At 40.4% G+C, this 22405-nt stretch overlaps 1 protein-coding gene across 2 annotated transcripts; it reads right to left on the bottom strand.

Annotated features, from left to right (window-relative positions):
- Positions 1 to 1622: 1622 nt before the first annotated feature.
- dhx38 (DEAH (Asp-Glu-Ala-His) box polypeptide 38) lies at positions 1623 to 21725 on the bottom strand. Of its 2 annotated transcripts, none has more exons than XM_035956779.2 (27): positions 21377 to 21725; positions 19916 to 20244; positions 19404 to 19591; positions 18899 to 19072; positions 18628 to 18790; positions 18181 to 18299; positions 18014 to 18090; positions 17755 to 17910; positions 17482 to 17643; positions 17232 to 17339; positions 16018 to 16142; positions 15777 to 15914; positions 15360 to 15546; positions 14019 to 14204; positions 13696 to 13836; positions 13308 to 13418; positions 12825 to 12941; positions 12617 to 12724; positions 12353 to 12465; positions 10787 to 10995; positions 9514 to 9668; positions 7141 to 7296; positions 6711 to 6845; positions 6135 to 6260; positions 5948 to 6043; positions 4877 to 4998; positions 1623 to 2737 (listed from the first exon to the last, which is right to left on the bottom strand). In XM_035956779.2, exons 2-27 carry the CDS (start codon positions 20239 to 20241, stop codon positions 2656 to 2658), a joined length of 3780 nt encoding a protein of 1259 aa, XP_035812672.2. In that variant the 5' UTR covers positions 20242 to 20244; positions 21377 to 21725; the 3' UTR covers positions 1623 to 2655. The 2 variants fall into 2 exon arrangements, with proteins under 2 accessions (XP_035812672.2, XP_023144990.2); XM_023289222.3 differs by having other exon boundaries at positions 19404 to 19594; positions 21377 to 21722.
- Positions 21726 to 22405: the final 680 nt, after the last annotated feature.

The raw sequence follows: 22405 nt of genomic DNA, 5'->3' as shown, positions 1-22405 counted from the left end.
GCTTTGCTCCCTAATCCTATGGCTCCTATCTGCACCACCTTGGAGGCCGTTTTAATTCCGTCCATCATTACAGGGACCTTCCTGGAAAGCTTTAGTAAAGGTGACTGCTGACACTGTCATTCACAAGGACTATTTCAAAATGTCAGCCCATAGCTGAGATTTGTCTCATTAAAGTTGGTGGAGTCCATTATATCCATCCCCTCCTCAAACCTGCCACACCCAATCAAGGCGACTTGCAGAACTGAGGGGGTTTAGGGGACACTCGTAATGTGCTTATTTGCATCGCGTTACAGTTAGACAGACGATCACTGACCAACAAGAAAGGCCCGCAGCAGAGGGATTCAGCTAAGAGAAAAACATTGCTAGTTGTTGCACACTACATTTGAAGAAATCACAGGCAGGCCAGCTTCTTTTTGTCTTTCCTTCCAAATTGATGTCAGCTTGTAAGAGAGGTTTCAGCTGAGAGGCATCAAAAAAAATGTCAGTGAGACTGTGATGAAGACACTGGAACACCATCCAGGCTTTTTGTTCAACAGTCTTGTGACCTGAAGATTTACATACAAGCTTAAATCAAGCCAGACGCAAGATGCACCCACATATAGCCTGGCTCTTCATCTAAAGCATATCAACATCTTTACAGCTGAGGGGTTTCAAAGCCCTGGGATCACACATGTAGATGTGTGGCATATGTGGGTGTGAGTGCCTCAGTGAGTGAGGGAGGGACAGATCCATGCTTTTTGTTTCTCTCTGATCAGTTTCGCTCGCCTCAGCTCGCGATTGTAAAGCCGACTGTGAAAACAACCGTTCTGTGAATTTTATTAGGACCATTTCAGTTATGTAGCTGTTTGGTGTGCACCGTATTTACATTTACGCATTGTGCAAACGTAGCTCGTGACCAAGTTTGTTGGAAGAGAAAAGTTTCTATGTGCAACAGTAGACCATTAGGACAGTTGTAGGTTAAAGTCATTTCCCAGCCAAGTAATCGATATCTTTCATCTTGCCAAAGTATATGTTTTGCTGTGCTAAAAAGATTAATCCAACTCACTAGCAACTATTTCATTAATATTTTCAGTCATATTTGTAAAATGTCATTCTCTTGTTACATCTTTTCAGATGTTAGAATTTGCTACTTTTCTTTGTCCTTTGTGATGATAAACTGAATTTCTTTAGGTTTTGGTCTGTTGGTTAAACAAAAAGAGTAGGTTTAAAGGTATTTTGTGGGGCTTTGGAAAATGTGATTGCCGTTCTATTTTCTAACATTTCATAATCCATGTCCCTCTATGACTCTAAGAAATTAAGTCATTTTTTGGCATTTTACTAGTTTATTCACCCAGATTCAAGTAATCAGATGATTAATCTGTAATGAAAATAATGATTTGTTGCAGAGTTGTTACCTTTTCGGTGCCTTATTAAACCCATGGCAATTCAGTTGTAGAGTTTCTAAATGAATCATTCACCACTGTTTCCTTTTTATAGATACATAAGCAATTGTATTTACAGAAGCTGCAGGTGAAGAATTTATGGCCTATCAAGCTCTCATCCAACTAACTTAAATGTTTAAGCAGAAACCACATAGTTACAATGAAAAACATTTAGTGACTACAACATCAAATGTCATTACATTGGTTTGAAAAAATAACTAACATTTATTTTTTTCCATTTACAAAAGATGCTGAAAGAAAGAAAAAAATCAAGAGCTGTGTGAGTTCCACAAAAAAAACAGAGCAACTGTCACAGTCCAAGCACAGTGTTTTGTTACAGATAAACCAGTCTGTCCGAAGCTGCGTGATATTCTGATCAGCTCAGAGGGCGTATATCAACAAAAGTGCCCATTTAAAGGACAATTTTGCAACATCTGTTTGGAGGAAAACCACAAAGGAAACTGCTTTTCTTTTTAAACACAAGGACCATGAAAATAAAACAGATGATATTTTCAATCCAGCATGGTGAAGTTACGAAGCAATGCTGTGGTACATTACCTCGTTGCAACAAGGTCAACAGAAAGTAGGAAGAAGTCAATTGCCTAAGCCTGCACGAGTGTGTTGTGTGTATTAGGGCATATTACAATACAACTCCAGAGTCAGTAGACACTCATGCCACAAGTAGTTTGAGTAGTGCTTCAGTCTGTAGAGGAGCACTTGAAGGTGGCACATGTTGTTCAAGCCACAACACTACAAGAACTAGGAAATGCAAGGACACAAAGACAAGTCACACTGAAATTAGAGCACTATATTTCAGTTGCCCTCTAACAATGGAGTCAGGAATATAGAAAATTAAGCTTTAGTTTACTTGTTTGGGCAAAATCATTCTATTGAGATCTGTGAAAAAAAAAAAACTTTCGGTAATGAGCATATATAAATATTGAGAATACAAAAAAACAACAACACAGTCCTTTATTCTTTTAAAATGCATCATAGAAACAGCTAGTGGCAGATGAAGGTGGAGGAAGGCATTTTGATAAAGCTAGTTTGTCTCTGAGTCTTGTACCTTATACAAGTTCTCACTCTAGTGGTCTGTACATGAACTGCAGTGGATGGTCATGCTGGGAGGGACGCATGGTAGCTGGAAGTTACACTGTTGTTGCTTGATCTGCTGTGGTCCACGTCTGGATGACTCTCCGGTAGCTGATATAATCGATACTTCCAAGAGGAGTTTTTACAGTCCAAAGCGGGCAGGGGTACGTCTGGGTGTCATGGGGGCCTCTTCCTTTCTTCCAGGTGTGCAGATTTTCACTGCCCTGAATCAAGAGAAAAGTCAGATAAAGCTAATTTTGATTTGCTGTGATAACATAATATTCAGCCTTATTGTTTATGGCTATTCAAATGCTGATCATTTCTTACATTAGCTAAGTGTGGTTTAGAAAGAAAAAAAAAAAAAGAAAGACTGGCCTGTGCAGCTGAATGTGAACATAAAAGCAGCAGGAGTGGAGGAGAGTTAAAAGGCAGACTGGTGTCTCTGTGAGGAGTGTTGGGACGTAGAGCCTGACGCCTCTGACAGCACAATCTATCATCTTTAATTACAGCTGCGTGACACGCTGACACTGCCCACACTTCCCTCATCTCTCCCTCATGCTCTCACACACACACCTGCAGCAATTACAACCATCAGGCCATAACCCCCTTCTGTCACCGTGTCCCCCCTCACTCTGTCGCCCTGTTCGCTTCACCACAAATTGTTACCGTTCCCTCAATATAGAACCTGCTAGTTGTTTCATAACTGCAATGAGCACAACAGTCTGGGGGTTTCTTGCACAATGAACACACACACACACAGACACACACACACAGACAAGTGATCACTGGGTTTGAACAAGTGTTTGTCTTTTGAAGGACCATCCCAATTTAAATATTTTGCAAGTTTTAGACTACTTGCTACAAATTATGTGTATTTTCCATTTCGGAAATTTGAATGTATTTGTTCCAACAATGTCAAAATCTCTTCCGTACAATACTTGCTGTTAACGCACACTAAAAAGTTGTGCTGTGCAATGCATTGGGACCACATGACATCATAAATAAATCAGTAGACTGTCATTTTTGCATCATAATGCATATTTCAAATCTACAGTAATATGAATGTTAAATATGAAGACATGCATAAAGCAGTTATACGTTGCATTCAACAAATGATCATTGTTAACTGATTTTCAACCCATACAGAAATACAAACAATGGCTGCCTAAAACTGGAAAAAATGCATTCATAAGTCTGCGCCTATATATCCTGCAGTCCAGAATAGTCTGCAAAAATGTGAACTACACATAGGTCAGGGTAGTATCAGTGAATGTGTTAGATGTTAGTGAAGACCAAAGTTTCAGATTTATCTTTGAGGAATATCAAAACACTTCATAAAAATCCTTGTTTTCTACAAAAACAATGTTTTAAGGAAGAGAAACTTGTCAGGTTGTTGAAGGGGAAGCATGTCTAGACTAATTATCCTCTACAAGTAAAGAATAGTACAGGTCTGACCTTTGGTTTGAGTTCAAGAAATTATTGAGGTTTGATGCCTACCTGTTTGTAAGTATACTACGATTTGTAGTGAACCTGCACATCCCACTGCACACTCTTACCACTGATGTGATTCTTAAAACAGTCACAGTGCTCTACATCTGCACACACCACAGCTGACTTGGCCGTTTACTGATTCACAGCAGTGGTTTGTGCTGCATATAGAGGTGATGAGCAGCTGACACATCAAGAAATGACTGAAGAAATCTTTCTTTCCTGGTACCACTGAGCTGAGAGAGGAGACGTTTGTGAGGCCTGCCGGAGAACAAAGGCAGCGACGAGCCCAGGAGAGCCTTCAACTTCATTATCACACATCCAACTTCCTCTGCTTAAATCTAATTCTTAATCCTATACCTCGAGTGTGATTATTTTCAACATATCTGTCACAGACGTGGTCACACCAAACTCGAGACAGATAAACCAGCTGATTAATTAACAACAAAAGTTCTTTTTTAAGTCTGTCTTTATAACCTTATTTCTCTATGTAAAGCTCACAGATGGGTGTGAAATTAATTTTTTGGTCTAATTTGAAAATGAACGTTCCCCTCCTTTCTCTGTTCTGCTGTGGCACAATTTAAATTGCTGCAGTAATGGGGGTCAGCCAGGAGTCAATATTATTTCTTTTTGTCTCGTCTGGAGGGACCAGAGGTGAGAAAAGCTCATCATGAAGAGTGAGAGAGGTGGAGTAGAGAGAGTGGGAGAGGAGGAGAGGGAGGGAGGGAGGGATGAAGATATGGATTGGCAGCAGGGTAGGTAAATTAAACGTTTCTAATCTTGACTGTGTATGGAAAATGAGGGCCACGGGGAACCATTGTTGGATGAGGCCCGTGTGATGAACCAGAAGGAGGAGAGATGTGTTGCTGACTTACTTTACGCTGCCGGTGTTGCTCTTCTTCTCCTGTTCCTCTCGGCGAGATCGCAGCTGCTCTTCAGCCATCGCCATCTCCTCCTCCATGTTGCTGATCTCCTCCTTGGCCCGGCGACGGTTCTCCTAAAAGAGCAACAGAGACACATGAAGAAAGTGCACAGGAAAACACAGAAAACAGTGAGATATATTTTAGCCAGTGCAGTAGATGTGTGTTTATAAGCACAAGGAGATCCAAACATTACAGCTATATGTGATTGTTTGTCTTTTTCCAAAACCACAGGCATGAATATACAACAGCGACAGCTGCCATTCCTCTGAGAAGACATTCCACGACATTTCAGATCCTGGCTCTAGGGAAACTGGAAATGGAAACTAAGGCCTGATTCCAGCTGCACAGGCAAGTCAAGTCCTTTCACACCAGTCTGAGCATATCATGTATTTATAGGAATGAAAGAGACGTTTCCTTTCTGCTGCTACTGTCACCACAACACTGAAAACACACAGTTGTCTAAAAGGTCAGGACCCCTGCCCAGAGTTGCAAGATAAATCTGAGATTTGGCAAAAAGGAACAAAAGATTGGAAAGCCAAATAAATTTCATTGTCAGAATTATACTCTACTATGCTTTTGGCTAGATTTCCTGAGAATTACTGAGCAATTCTACCTTTTCATGGCTCTAAAAGTTGCTCAGAAAAATCTTCCAAAAAAAACATTTTTGGTTCAGCTGATATTTGTCTGCACTTATTATAGCACCTTTTAACCTCAGTGGTTCTCATTCACTCATTGGCAAAAACAAGGATACTTCAGTAACCATTGGACATAACCAGTGACAAGAAGTCAGCAGATATCGCTTTGTTTTAAGGATATCGCAGGCCGAAATCCTTCAAAGCCACTGGTCTACCACTGCCCCAACATTTCTCACAAGTGAATCTATGAGAAAATGTCCAAATTCTGAAAATCAGGCCACCCAAAACGTGCACTTACAAAAGTGGGCATCCATCTATACATACTGTGGCATAATTATCAATGAACCTAATGTGCACTGAGCAAAGCATCAGCCTTGTTTTGACTCACCTGTCTGCTTTTTCCTGCATGTTTAATGCTATAAAACATGGGCCCAAGTTCTGCCAGCCACTCTCCGTCCACTGCTGTCACGCACTGCATGTACTCCTACAACAAAAAGCAGGTTAAACATCAACAAAAAAAATCATCATTAACTGTTGTTATGCAAGCCAAATACTGCAGCCATTAGACTTCTTACCTTCGTGGTCATAACCAGCTCGTGGTAGATGATGTAGTCAGGAGTGTAGCCCATTCCAAACAGGGAGCTGGTGGGATGGAGGTGGCATGGCATGCCTGTCCTCACGTTCACATATTCACCGATACCCTGGGAGCAAACACATGCATAAATAACAAATTAGACGTGTGACTCTGAATTTCAGGATGAGGAATGTTCCACCTTGGGTGTTGTAGTGTGCTGAGGTTTAAATGTGTGTATGTTTGTGCCGGCATGTATGGGTGCGCTTTAAGGTCAGAGCGAAGCAGGTCATGTGGGCTAATTCGCTTCTACACCTGGCTTAGACAGCGGGAAAATAAATTTAAAGTATATCCAACATTACTATGATTGCTTGGGTTACGTGGCTGCTCATAAGTCAAACTGAGAACCTTGATTATATAGTCATGATTTCAAATTCCCTTTCAGATTTTAGCGCTGTATTAATGTGAGGCCAGAGGGGATATTTCACCACTCTGTAATTATGCCGCTATAAATCTGCCACAACCAGTTGCCACTAGGCATAACATATTAACTGAGGAAAACCCAGAGTGCAGAAGGTACCTTGAGCTTGGCAGCCTGGTGGAAGTAAGCAGCACAGATGCACTTTCTGATGATGTCCCAATCCGAGCCGCAGGAAACCAGGTTCATCCTCTGCTGCACCATGATGTCCTTTAATTGGGAGCGTACCTCACGCACCTGTACAAAAACAATATGTATTGGAAGTGGTACCCAATTTCAAAAAAAAAAGCTCCAACCTGTTGGCCTGGAATTGATTGTTTTAGAAAGAACTATATATCACTGCTATCATGTAAATATTTGCCAATCTGACAATCTTGTAAAATATTCGCAGAATAGAATTTTTCTCACTACTTTTATAATATCTTTGCCACATATTATTTTTCCACATAATGATAATAACATGCTGGAATTTAACAAGCCTTCACAGAGAAGGCTTTAACAGACAGAACAGGTGAAGCAGTTCATGTCTGACCTTGCGCATGGCCTTGGTGTGGATGAAGTGGTCATTGCACCAGATGCTGGAGTAGTTGTTGTTCTTCCACTGCATGTAGACATTAAGGTAGGTGAGGTGGTCACTCTCTGGGACTGAGAACTTCTCCCTCACCTGGTCACTCTCCTCCTCACGGCCCTGTAGAAACAAAAGGTTTATTATTTGAAAAACTATCTAAAATGCTACAACTTATCCTATAGCTATGAACCAGAAGTAAGCTGTAAAATTAACACAGACATACATTCCGTTACCTTTCAGGATGATACAGCACATTTCTGAGCAAACGCTTGCATATTCACTCTTCCACCAGATACAGAACAACACTATCATTCATATGGAGTCATGTTTGTGGTCACATGGCAAATCTAAATCCACCATTCACTCTCTTTATCTCTGTTTTTGGTATCCACTAATTCCTGAGGGAATTATCTGGCTCTTAGGCTGCTAAGTCGCTAACTGTGTCTGGATTTTTTTAAGCTTTTTCACTGAAAAAGCTGCGGCCAAAAATAATGCTATGAGGGTAGTAAGAATCCAGATCCCCGAAGGGAAATTACTTTGTCACAGTTGCTTAAAACTGTGGAAGCTGTGAGATTATACAAGAATACATAAACTACAAGTAAGCAATGGTGTGCGATTAGTAGAAGAAGGGTGTAAAACGCAACCAAGATGGCATGTGAATTTCTTGGGTATGCAGTGTGTGCTTGGCTAACAATTTAATGTCTGGACTGCTGAAAAGTCCCTTTACTGCAATATGACCGGTGTGGCACCATTTGTTGTTCTTTCCTTGGATTTATGTACATCTGCCCAACCTGCCTGCAAGCTGTCGATGGTGATGATGAGATCTGGAGTACCTTCCTATAGCAAAATATGACATACATAGCCTAACTCTCAATTCGGTCACTAGTTCATCAATGTTACTGTCTAGTGATTCATCAGTGCTTGAGATGATAGAACGGATCAGTGTCTGTTGTCTGGTCTTGGCTTCCTATTCTTGTCACTTCGTTCATACTCTGCATCTCTGATGTCTGTGGTTGATCTGGTCGCCATGCCAGCCAGCTTAAGCATGACGCATGGGGGCTGTTCCCTGGTGCAAAAAATGCAGGACTGGAGTTGCTGAGCAACAGTGGCGTTGTTGAGTGAAAGAGGAAAGAGCTTCAGAATAAGTTTTTACACTGGCTACACTGGTGCCCCTAACCTTTTTATTTAGGTGCACAAGCACATAAGTTAGTTGCACACAAAGTTCTTCAGAAATACATAAGATTAGATTATAAGCGTTGCCTCTTTTGTCAGGTCCCCTACACATTGCTAATTTCTTAATGAATTAAGTAAGTGGCTGTAAACAGGAATAAATGTGCAAGATAAGTGTTTTGTACATTTCAGACTTTCTTTTTCATAAGAATGACCTGGGAATGACTCAGGCAGGTAGCTCTTCTTTGGCACAGAGAAGCCTCTAGTTCCCATTAAGTTACTGCAGTGCGTACTACTGAGACACGTGTGGCGAAAAATACAGTATTCTAATGTAAGATTTGGCTCAGTTGAAATGGATGTATTTTATCTAACTGGATGAAGAGAGGCACAATCAGTCCTGCTAAATGTCCAGCATACCAGTGTGACCAGTAAAAATGTTTTGCCATACTTAGCAGATTTTGGGTCACACCCTGGAGCCTACAGAGTTGGCACAGATCATAAAGGTTACCAGCAAGAATCCGGACAAATGCGACAAACAAGAAAGTTAAAAAAACAGAAAACTAGCAGGAGCAACTGTAAGAGGCTACACACTTAAAAAGATTCTGAGCCGTACAACCTCAACAATGAGCTAAGAAATGCTGTAAGGCTCCCGATAGCTCTGGAGAACTGCAGCGTCGGGTGATAATTCTCTTTGGGTTCATCAGTAAAAGAAATTCCTCACACATTCAAGTAAAATGGTCTGCACTGACAGTATATAGCACTTTTCTACCTAAGCGGTACTCAGAGCACTTTACAATGTGTTTCTCTTTCACCTTTTCACAAACACATTCACATACCAACGGCAACAGTGCTGCCATGCAATGTGCTTGTCTGGCAACTTCGGGTTCAGTGTCTAAGTAGTCATGTCACACATAGTAAATATAAAATAAGCATCTTGTTACAATGGCCCCTTCTAAATTTACAGTTTCTTGTTGCTTTCTTGTTTGTCACACTGTTAATGCCACAGAATATGGGAACACAAATAGATTCAGAAAAAAATGGCAATCCATCTTTTTTGCATAGAAACTTCAGTCAGTTGATAATAATTGTCTCAAATATGTAAGTATCTAGTCAGATACACGGGATGACATGATGGATAGGGTGCATACCCCTCCTCCCAAAAACAACCTTTGGTCTGTAGAAGATAGCTGGCACAGACAACATGGAGACGATGATGAGGATGTCAGCACTGCAGCCCATGTCACAGGACACTATCAGCATCTTGGACAGAGCAGGGTCAAGGGGAAACTCCACCATCAATCGGCCTGTTGGTGTCAAAGCGCCTGAAAGGAAAATAGAGAACAAAATTACAAGGTCGCATGTGTAAAATATAAAGGTACATGAGACGTGAAGAATGTAGGAGGGACAAGCATTAAGACGAGTGATAAGCTTCTTTTCTATCAAAAGTCTGCTGGCGTAAGGAAGAAACCAGCATAATATGACACTTATTTATCTATCACCGTGAGAGAGGAGGATGAACTGCTGACAGTGGAGAATACTTGTAGAAAAAAGAAGAGAGTCAGATCAAAAACTTTGCAGTTTCTGATTTAAATGATTAGACGAAAGAGTCTAAGAAGCTTATGAGGAGGAAAAGCAGAGTAGCAGAGCAGCCAGTTTGGGGCAGGTAAGCCTTAATCAGAGATAATCTGCTGTTAACACACCATACAGGGAATCATCAAAAGTCCCCCCTTATCCCCAAATCCCTAAATCCCCTGGAATCTGGCTAAGGATGAGACAGAAATGAGACCAGACCAGTCAAATCAAACACAGGATCAGTTACTAGGCAATTACTCCACTGGCTGAACCTCACAACTATCTTCTCCTGGCCTGTTTGCGCTGTCTGCATCATAAATGCAGCTTCCTTTACAGAAGCCGTCTCCTGTGTGTGTTTGTGATGTCACCATCACTATGTAGCAGCTCAAAGCAGCACTGGGGGGAAATACTCTGCCATCACTTAAAGGGGATGATTTATATTGTTTGGCTCTACTGTATATAAGAGTGATGTAGGCCAGGTGTGGCCTGCTACTATCGGAAATAAAGAAAGGATACAGCATAATTTTGGAAGAAAATTAATATAATAAAAATACAGTGATTTTACTGTACACATTTTTTAGTCTGTACATTGGTATTCGATAAATAAATGTAAATTTATTATTGGTTATTACTGGTTATTTTTGGGTGTGTCTACTTCACAGTTCCATTTTGCCACAACAGAATTGACCAGTGACCTAAACTGATTTTAAAAAATAATGAATCTTTACCTGTGTTATTTTCATTTATACTACACTATATTCTATTAATAAAAACAGACACAAAATAAGTTAACAAGTTACTGTGGATCCAAGTACTACGTTACCATTACTATGATGCCTCTAATCATTTTCCTTTGTTCACCACCCACCTGTGTTGTCCAGAGCTCCCAAGATCCAGAGCTGGTACATAGAGTTGAGCATGTTGTCCTCAGGTGGCGGATCCATGAAGTGGAAAAGGAGCAAGTCCTGAACACCAAGAGACTTCAACAGCAGAACTACGTTGGCCAGGTTGGTCCTCTGGATCTCTGGTATGGTGGTCGTCAGCATCTCATTCTTGTAGGCGCTCTGAGTGTACAGCCTGGATGGACAAAAGGGCAGAGACATCAATCATACGAAACATACAGTGAGTATTAAATTTAAGTCACAAATAATGATATCATACTATAATAAGCTTAATTCTAAACAAGAACAATATACAGATGTTTTAAGGTTTTCCTATGTTTTTCAAACATTGAAAAACTGCAGACTGCAAGAAAGACCGCGTGTGTCTGAGTCACCTTTTGTGGCATTATTGTAAATTATTTTTGCTCTAGTATGTGCATATGTCATTGCGATTCTAACTTAGCACAAGTATGACACACAGCAACTACTGAGGGAATTACAGGAAGCTAATATTTATTTAGAGAAACATCCAGAGCCCAAGTTAAAGTGGGGAGGCTCTTTTTCTACAATTACAGCTGTGTAGGTGCTTATAATTACAGCCTGATTTGAATGTATATGAAGGTTTTGAGCTTGTATGTGGGTGCCTGCAGTCACAGCTAAAAGGGTCTTTGAGTGGGGAATTCTCCACGCGAGCTGAGCAAACCAGCGTGGCTCACTGTGTGCGCTCTAACGCATACACACATCCACAGCACGACTGTGCTCAGTGTAAAGCTCCTCCGAAACTGATTCTTCATAGATTTCTGTGAGCTGGCGTGTAAGAGCAGGTGGGCAGGATTTATCCTGAAATATGTGGGATTTCATAGGCATCACAGCTCATTAGGAATGCAAAATGTATCACTATCTGAGTGTCACTCAGTCTCTACTTAAGTAAATGTGGCAAAAGAGAGAGGGGTCAAGTAAAACCTCTGACAGGATCTCCTGTGGCATATTTCCCTGCCATAAACAGAGTTAAACTGCATGAAATCCTCTGGAGATTAGGGTTCTGTCCCCCTCTCCCTCTCTTTTCCATCCTACCGCTGACTGTCTTGAAAGCATGGCCATGTCACACATTCAGCACACCATTTGAGAGCAGCACTGATCTCAACCGACTGAAGGAAGAAAACACACTTGAATGATTCTAAATTTTAGGGAAGCAGAAACAGGAAAGGAACATCCTATTTAGGTGCACTGTTTCTGAATGTGAACTATCAGAGTGGAAAAATAATGTTCAGTCCAAACACAAAAAAAAAATGTTTAACCTACCAAACAGACTATGTATGCATCTTGTTTAAAAAAGCCAAAAAAAGACACTATAAGAATACCTTTCCTCTGTTAGAATCAGGAGGCTCTCAGTATTGACAACTATAGCCAAGGTTATAAGCAGCTTTGTAGAAACCTGAATTTAACAAACTATGAACTATGCACTAATTCCAGCTCAGCACTCTTGGCATGTGACACGTGCATGCGTTTGTGACTAAATGTATGCTACGAGTCAGCAAGGGTCTCAGTATTACCTGTAACACTGCCCTGGTCCTGTACGTCCTGCTCGGCCAGCACGCTGATTGGCATTAGCTTGGCTGATAGGATAAACCTGCAGGGCATCCATACCAATGCGAGGATTGAAAACCTGTTGATAGAAAAAAAGTAAACTTGAGTAAAACATCAATGATGTCACTTAGCTTAAATAATGTACAAAAGAAAATTTTCTTTCATGGTTTACAACCTGAAAAATACATACACAGTTGATTCAGAGTGGCTGAGGCCTTAGAGAATCTTACTTTAAGTTTGCAGTATCCTGAATCTATGACAAACATGATTCCATCCACAGTGAGGGAAGTCTCAGCGATGTTTGTAGCAACAATGCATTTCCTCACACCATCTGGAGCCTAGCAGAGGATGAAACAATGTCGATTATCAAGACGTCAGCTATGTTGTAGACATGTAAGGAAATCATTTACAACATTATGAGTAATGTCAGATAGAAACCTTCTGGAAGATCTTGGCCTGGAGGTCAGATGGAAGCTGGGAGTAAATGGGCAGCACAGCCAGAGGAGGAGCATTCTCCAGATCCTCTAAACGCTCCACAATCTGATCTGATGTGACCTGCAAAGACAAGGAGATACTTTAACCTCTTTAAGAGTGCAAAATGACAAAACCTCTTCATTTCTGACCACAGGTGAAATATACTTAACATAAAACACACAAAAAGGTGTGGCCACCAATGTGTGACAGTTTGTGTTATATTCGGCTGTTTTAAGAGTAGAATGGCAAAGAAATAACATGTTATATACTGAAAGTTGAGAAAACATTTCAAAACTTTTTTAGAAAGAGGCCTATTGGTTAATTGATGCTAACCTCTTAAGTTATTAGTGCAGCAGGTTGTAAATAAAAGAGAAATTACAGACCTCCTTAATACCAAAATGATTACAAAACAATGATTTAAATTACAATAGAAGCCATGTCCTTCACCTCAATATCCTCCTGCCCAGGCATAAAGATGAGAATGTCTCCCACCAGTCCACTGAGGTGGATCTGCAGAGCCTGCTTCACAGCTGCCTCTACATAGTCCTCCTGAGGTGTCTGCACAGCACACAACACAACAAGTAAGTCTAATACAAAACAAAAACACTGAAATGACCTGACAAAAACAAAAAATACATACAACTCTTATTACTGTTATAAGTCAGATATTACTGCACATCTCAGTTGGCAAACTATGTGTTTTCTTTATATTTCACAAACTGAAAGCTGTATTAAAGTTACAATTTGTGGACTTAATTGTTAAACTGATTTTAATATTAAAAGATTTTCTTACAAGTGTCATTAAAAGTGTAAGTGCTTTAAGAAACAAACATACCTTGCTAAACAAGATGTCTACTGGAAATGTTCTTCCTGGAATGTGGAAGATGGGCACATTGCCAAAAAATGCTGCAAATTTGTCTGAGTCCATAGTTGCAGAGGTAACTATGAGTTTCAAATCAGTGCGCCGAGATACAACCTGATAGAAAACAATAAACACCAGTGAAGTGGTTGCTTCACATCAGAGAGTAGTTACACTAAAATCAGAAAAGGAAACAACATAATTTGGTCATTTTCAGTGAAACAGGGACCTGTCTGTCTTAGCACAAACAAACAAAAATACATCTATCATTAGTGTATGTTAGGTAGTTGTGTACTGACCTCACGCAGCAAGCCAAACAGCACATCAGTATTCAGGGAGCGTTCGTGAGCCTCATCCATTATAACAGCGCTGTAGTGGTCCAGGTCCGACTCCCTCAGGGACTCTCTGAGCAGGATTCCGTCTGTCATGTACTTTATCAGCGTTTTCTCAGATGTACAATCTTCAAAACGGATTGCATAGCCCACCTGCAGGAAATATTGTCACAGTAATCAAGTAAAAATAACATGCGCGTCCAAAACATGAGGGAACTTCACCACAACGTATACTATTGTATATGCACAGGCAAAATATAGAAATAAAAGCAGACATAGTACTAAACCACACAGGTCAAAGTAAAGGAGCTTTTTTTTTTTTTTTTTAAAGTTCTACTTGTCAATTCATCACCATTTTTCCATTTTTCTCCTAATTTTATATTGTATCAAATTCCATACCACAAGCATGGCTTATATATTTTTATTGCCCACTAGATGGCAGTGTTACACAATATATGACAACTATGCTTGTGCAAGCGATGCTACCTCAGTCTCTAAGCATTTTGAGTTGCAGTGACTAACAGTCATTCTAACCAACTGCATCAACCTAACCAAGTTTACTGATTTAACAACTTTTGTTTTTTTAAAAATCTAAATCTACAGCTACCGTTTCACGGCTATTACTGTCTGAGTCACCATCTTGATTTTAACAGACATTTTTGGATGCATCCGCTTTCATTTTAACTTTTAAGCATGTGAGGTTTGTGCATGGAACGTACTGGGGACATGTTTTAACTAACAGTAAAGCCACCAGCATAAACCATATATAATAGAAGTGCAGTGGTCTGAAAAGTGAAACCAATGCAGAAGTGCATGCATTCTTTGAAATAGCCAGCAGGGGGCATTCTTTGCATAATAAAGATATCAATTTCTAAAGAACACTATGAGAAAATGGTACTTATTATTTGTAACATCCTGTTTTAAATAACCAAGATGGAGGCAGTAAATGTCAAACAGTAGTCCACAAATCAGCATAAGATCATCATCATATATCTTCTATTTATGGTCTATGAGTACCAGTCATGTTGTCAGATCTCAGTATATAATAAACAGGAGTAATGGCCAAAACAAAAAAGGAAGGATTATGTCTAGTAGTTATATAAATGTATACCGTTGTATAGATCCCACAAACTATACTCAGCTCATTAACTTTCTATCCAAATAGCTACAGCAAATAAATTCATTTTGGGAGTTCCTAGTTATTCTACAATCAGAGAGAAAACTGCATGCTGAGACAGAAAGCAGGTTGGCACTAGCAGGCCTAAGTGATCCCACTAAGTGCTTGTTTGCTTCCTCCAGCCATCTCACCTCCTCTCCAAGGTTGGTGCCAATTTCCTCGCTGACTCTCTTGGCTACACTCATGGCTGCCACTCTTCGGGGCTGAGTACAACCCACCATGCCATAGCTGGTGTAACCATCCTCATGCAGGTACTGGGTCAGCTGGGTGGTCTTTCCACTGCCCGTCTCCCCAACAACAATCACAATGCTGTTGTCCCTGCAGTGAACACAATAACAATCGTGTAACTCGGTTAAACAATGATTCAAAGTCAATCAGTCAATTAAAGCTTATTTGTATAGCCCTTTACAACAGTCCAAAGGGTGACCAAAGTGCTTCACAGTAAAAGACAAGAAAATAACTTAAAAACAATATAGTAACTATTCACCAAAAACACTTTCTAGATGAAAACTGTAGATTAAATTGATTTGAGGAGATGATAACAATACCTAATGATGTTAAGAAGCTGCTGTCGGACAGCAAAGATAGGCAGGTACTGTCTCTGCTCCAGAAGACTCTTCTTCTTTGCAAACTCGCTGCTAGCCTCAGACTTCTCTTTCATGTGGTCTGCAAATTTTTGTTCGGCTCTGTAAGGCGACCATATTAAAGTAAGTAAAGCAGGTCAGACAAACACAACACAATAGTTCTATCAGTTAAGCCTGTGGAATGAAATGTGAAGTGTCTGATCACCTGTAGTCTACTTTGCCATCCTCGCCCACCACTTTGTCACCAGACGCGTCTTCATCCTCTGTCTTCTTGATCCCCATGATATCCCCCAACTTGGTGCCTGCCAATTCCCAGTGTTTGTGCTGCGCCTGAAAGCAAAGTTATTGCAGTTGATTTACTGATTATGAACTGCAGGCATAGAATGCAATTGTATGAAGATTTAATTTACAGAAAAGTGAACAGAGCTTCTGTTTTCATATTTGCCAAGTTGTTTAACCTCACTGGTGGTGTTTTACAATAAAAATAGCATCAATCACTGAGGTAAAGTGGTTATGAAGAGTGATATAAGACAGCTCTAGTATTATCAAATGAACAGGAGTGCCTTGATGAATCCCTGTATGACTTAAAGGGTTGTAAAATTTAAAAGCTATGTGTGTATATTTGTGTTGTCTGTATTTGATCTCATGTTGTATTCATAAAATGTCACTCTGTTCACTAGTAGAAATGTAGACTAGAAATAAAACCTTTGGGTATTCAGCATGCCATTTTTTCATCTGCTCCCTTTACAAAAAGTGTCAATTCAGTTTTATTTGCCTTTGCAAGAATGGCAGAATGTTTTTCTTGAAATTCAGGATTGGCTATTAATATAAAGTTTTGCTGTCACAGTAATCTCATAGCAGCCTTATAGTAAGCCTATACCACGTGGTGTATACACAGCACCGTGCGAATGTTTTAGGCACTTCAGATGTTCCGATTCTTACATGTCAAGAAATACAACGTGAGAGGCGTCTGGTCAGTACCAAATTCATACTGCAGCATGAGACAATGTTTCCAAACTTATAGCCAGAGTCAAAAATTCTCTATTTAGAGTCAAGGACAAGGAATCCTGCAGCAGATGGTATGGTTACCCCATACTGATCTGAACATCATGTCAGAGATTACATTAAGTAACTGAGACAACCAAAATCTAGACAAGAACTGTGGTAAATTCTCCAAGATGTTTGAAACAATCTGCCTTAAAAACTGTGCACAAGTGTAACTAGGAGAACTTTTACTTTTACTAAAGAATGCTCACACACGCAATACTGATTTATTTTCTATTCGCTGCACTCATAAGCATTAAAAAGAAACCTGTATGATAATATTTTTGGGAGCATCTGCAGTTCAGATTGAACCTTATTTCAGAGCAGTCTTTTTAAATGTAAATCAGCCTAATCTCAGTTGTTAATCCAGCTCACCTTTTTACGTTCTTTCTGCTCACGATGTTTACGGACAAGCTGGCTGCCCTTACGTGAGATGATGGCCATGTCAGACGTAGCATCTTTCACAGGGATGACAGGCTCTGGCTGAGGGAGAAAAACAAACCGCACATTCAACCATTAACATCATAAACTTCTGAAGTATAGCTATGGCATAAATATGACACCAAAGACACCGTGAGTCACCTAGTGAATACAGGTCTTCATTCATAACCTTGGTATAGTTTACCTGCTTAGTGAAAACTATTCTCCCATCCAGGAAGGGAGGGACAAGATTGTGAACCAGCAAGTGAACCTTAGCAGCATTGTCCTCCTCAAAGTCTTCATCCACCTCCAGCCTTTGCACCACACCACTGGTCAGCATACGGTTGGTCTCCCACCGTTCATTATCCTGAGACAAGAAACACAACGTGTTACAAAGACAGACCAACACTGGCAGATGCACTAACAAGACAAATACACACAGCTCTCATTAGAGTGTTATGAAGCTCTGTGGTTGTACCTCGTTGATCTGTCGCTTCTGGGCAGATATTCTTTTTTGAGTCTGCTTCTGAAGAATCTGTTCTCTCTTCTTTACATATTCATCAGAGGTGGAGGTGAAAGGGTTGTGAAACTCATCATAGCCTTCATCCATCATGTACCAATCTCTGTCAGCTTGCTGCAATTCAATGAAACAATTAAAGATGTGGAAAAAAAAACAATAGTTATGAAATTATTAATAACCTCTGTGACACATATATCATGGATACTGTCAAACTAACCTTCTGGTCCTCTTCCCACTGCTCTTTCTCGCCCTCATTATCAAACATAATTCCTCCCTCTCCATCTTCTCTCCGACCTGCAGAAAAGACAGACAAAGAAATGTTACCAGATATACAGTATTCAAATCTTGCATGTGAGTACAAAATTGCTTGTTTGTGAAAAGTACCTTTTCCTTGTGACAAACGGGGCGTAGAACCCAAATGCTTTCGATCATTGGCCCACTCATTGTACTTGTAGGATGGGGTAGGCAGGGGTGTGTCGTCAGGGTAACGGCCTCTGACTGACCTAAGTGCAAAGGAGATAAATGTTATGCTAGCAAAAATGGTACAACTGATAGTGAGGATTTGCAAAAGTCTCTTTGTCTAAGTGACTGTACATAATAGGGGCGCAAAGATAATATTTTGTCATACAAAATGGTGACAATATGCATCATGGAGCCGAAAAATGTGGTAATATCCGATAGAAACAGTTTTGCTGTAAAAGTATTTAAAATGCACTGAACAATAATCTCAATCCCTATTCCACTCTCAACTTTATATAAAAATAAAAGCCAAATACATGTACATTTTTGGGGTCTGTAGGATAAAAGCATAGCATAATTACTGCTGCTCACCTGTCCCTCCTTTCGCTCTCTCGGCCAGAGCGGTGGCTTCTTTCTGAGCGATCCGACTCTCTGTGAGATGGGGTGGGAGATGGAGACTCCCACTGGGAATGCCTTGAACTGGCATAACCACTGTCATCCTCATCCCAGTTGGAGCGTGAAGGTGTGAAAGAATCTATGTAAGAAAATAAGTTTAGTCAGCCAATTTAATATACGATCCATTGTAAATAGAAAAATTTAAATAGTAAATTATAATACAAGCAAATGAAGAAAGCAAAACCACCTCTGGGACGATGCTGTGGTGTCTGGGGTTCATCTCTCTTACTCCCACGACTGATGCGATCAGACCAGCCGTCCCTCTGTGAGCGTTCACTCCTCTCACTACGCTCCGACCGGCTGCTGCTGCTGCTGCTGCTGCTGCCACGGCTGTGACTGCTCTGACTGCTCTCTCGCTCATCTGACAGACAAAAACGAGGAAAAGTTACCCTCAGCATCCCCAACTGATCTTACAGTACCTTTCATTGTGTTTTTAAAATGCTCAGTCCATTTAATAATACATAAATAATAGTGTTATGAATCATCTGACCATCACAGGTATCCCAAAATGTAACTCAACTCAAAAAACAACATTTATCATATGATACAGATGTGACACAGAGCAAGCAATCATATTCTCACATCTGAGACGACGTTACCAGGAAATACAAACGATTAAAAAAAAATCTGAATTACCATTTAAAGTCTAGCTTCAATTATTCACATCTGCTAATGCATGACTTTAGAATCACCTCTGTCACTCCGTCGTTCTCTGCCCTTATCTCTGCTCCTTTCTCTGTCTCTGTTCTTGTCCTCTTTAGAGGAAGCGTAGACTCCATGTTCACGTCTGTCTTTCTCCCTCTGCTGGTTTTTGCGTTTGAACTCTTCACTGACCCCTCCAGGGTTTGAGGGCGTCTCAGAACCAGTCACACGATACTTCCTGCTGGAAAGACCAAAAAAATATTCAACTTTATTCATAGTATACATATATCTGTGCACTGAAATTCATAAATCAAGAACAGACTTCCTCTGAACAGTCTACAAAAAGTGTTTGCAAGCTGTGGCATCTGCCAAAGGGTAGCTGCCCCGGGACTATCAAAAACTAAAAGGGCAATAATATTTAAAGACAGGCTCGTTTAAATATTTTTTGTTGCAGGGGTTTTATTTACATTGTTCAATTTCAAAAATCGACAAAATATAATTGTCCAGTGGTGCTTAAACTTTTGTTACCACTGTACACATTATCCATAATTCTCTCACTTACCTCTCCTTCTTAGCACCGCTATCCTTAGCATCATCTTCTTCATCAGACCCAGAGTCACTTTTACCTTCCTCCCAGTCCTTGTAGGAGGAAACCTTGGACTTCTTTCTATTTCTGTCATCACCACCAGAATCCGCCTGTTCCTTAGTCTCACGCTCCTTCCGTTTCTGTGCTGCCAACAGATCCAAGCCCAGCAAAGATGTGCGTGGAGTGGGTGCCCGAAAAACATGCTGCTCTGAAGCGGCACTCTTCTTCTTTACTATCAGCCCACCGACCTGAGCAGACGGATCAGTCCCTTCCAGCCTATGCATGGACAAATCATCATCCATTGTCTGTGGGGAAATAATATGTGGAAGAGGTGAAAATCTGAAAAACTACTGAACCGTAAAACATAAATACTTACTGTCAAATTGCTACTGTTAATAAACAAATGTTTTGTGCTTTTGGGTTTCTAGCAATCATTAATTATTGCTTTTTAATAATTCTGTGAGGCGAAATCACCGGATCTAGATGATGAAACTAGTAAAAGTCTTCTTTTGTAATCCTTAGTAAAATCTGACAGTTAAATGATTTCTCCTTCATTTTCTGTCCATTCACTGATAGTTTGGTTAACTAACAGTTTCCGTTTTTATTAACAGTGATTTTAACCCTTTGATGCGTAGACCACATGAGGAGATACCCATTTTCCATTGGATTTAGGTCACGTTTGACCCAGGTTATGCATCAAAGGGTTAAACAAAGAACAACTTCAAATCCTTACAGTAGACAGCTAGAACAAGACCATGTTTGTTATTTTTGTTACAACAAATCACTTGAAAAAACATCAAGTTATATATGAGTTATTTGTTGATTAACTTCCTATTGATTTTATCTGATGCAGCACAAACCATAACTGAAGTTTATGTCAATTTCCCACCCAGGACACAAAGTCACCAGTAAAATCTCAGGCTTTTGTCTATATCTACCAATAAAAAATAAACAGAAACAAATCCATTGTAACTCTCATCTCTAATAATATGTTGCTTTGCAGAAGAACAAGAAATTGGACACAGATAACTTAGCTATCAAGTCATATCACATCATAGATTTGTATGACATCCTTTTCGTCAATTTAACCAATACTTTGTATGTTGCTCCAAGACTATAAATGATGCTAAGTTTATAGTAACTATCTAATCTTAGGGTGAAGGCAGGGGACACCCTGGACAGGTCGCCAGTCTGTCGCAGGGCTACATACAGAGACAAACAAGCACTCTCACATTCACACCTACGGGCAATTTAGAATAATCAATTAACCTCAGCATATTTTTGGACCCACGTATGCACAGGGAGAACATGCAAACTCCATGCAAAAAGATCCGAGGAAGGTCGGGACGCGAACCGGGGATCTTCTAGCTGCAAGGCGAAGTGCCACTGTGCAGCCCTCTGGCATAAACAGTTGCATGAAACTAAGCTATTACGTACCTCAGTCTGAGCAGCCTGCGTTAGCGAGCCTGTTAGCTGTTTCTGTCCCAACAAGCGCGACAAACTGTGGGGATTTGCCGTGTGTTTCTTTGAGCCTACAATGTAGACACTGTCACATGAATGTTAAAATTTCACGTCAACTAACAGCCGAGAAAAGAGTCCAGAATGAGGACGTGTGGCGTCCTGGAAAATAATTCAACTGCGGCTTTCGTAGACACAACGCGTATGTTTACAGACAAGGGAGCAGCCATTACAATCCCACAATTCTAAGTGGTGACGACGGAAAAACATTGAAAACTTTATTGAAAAGTGATGTGTTGACAGAGGGAGAGAAGTCTCTCTGTACCGAATCCCTGTTTGTTTAAGAATTCATTTTAAGACAGTTTTATTACTTGATAAAGCGTTTAATAGTCTTACTTATTAAATTTGATTTTATCCCACTGTTACGGCCAGCGCCTCCCACCCTGTGTGTGTGTTTTAACTATATATTGTGGCTATGCAAGTAGAGCTGTGTGATCCCCACTCTCTGGTTGGACCACGACGGTAGAGGCGTGACTGCAACCAGGAGTCCTGCGATTGGTGCGGCGCTCACCAGGCTGACCAACCGAAAACTGCCAACTCTTTTAAAAGCGTTGGCAGTTCAACTGAACGAGGCAGCTGACTTCTAGCGTGTCATTCTGTGTGATCTGTGTGGTTGAGGCAAGATAGACTGTGTGGTAGGAATTGGGCCAGGATTAGTGTTAAAAACTGATACAGCAACATTTCATTTCATTACAGGTAGTTTTCTTTTGTCTAGTTTTCACCAGGATTAGGGGTGCTGACTCCCATGTAGTTTTGTTTTGTGCCAGTTCCCAGGTAGTGAGCCTTTTTGTTTACTTTTTTCTTTTGTCCACAGCGATTGTATTGTATTGTAGTGTAGTGTTAAGTTCTCCTTATGAGAACTCCTCTTGTGTTTTGCTGTTTTCTTTAATTTGAGCAGCACCCACCAGCCCTCTTCCTTAGTTTTGCCTCATTTGTATAATGTCTTGC

Source organism: Amphiprion ocellaris, chromosome 1 (genome assembly GCF_022539595.1).
Source record: "Amphiprion ocellaris isolate individual 3 ecotype Okinawa chromosome 1, ASM2253959v1, whole genome shotgun sequence".
In the NCBI taxonomy this organism is placed as follows: domain Eukaryota; kingdom Metazoa; phylum Chordata; class Actinopteri; family Pomacentridae; genus Amphiprion; species Amphiprion ocellaris.
The sequence above is the reverse complement of the archived record's forward strand: the minus strand, read 5'-3'. Positions and strand labels throughout refer to the sequence as shown.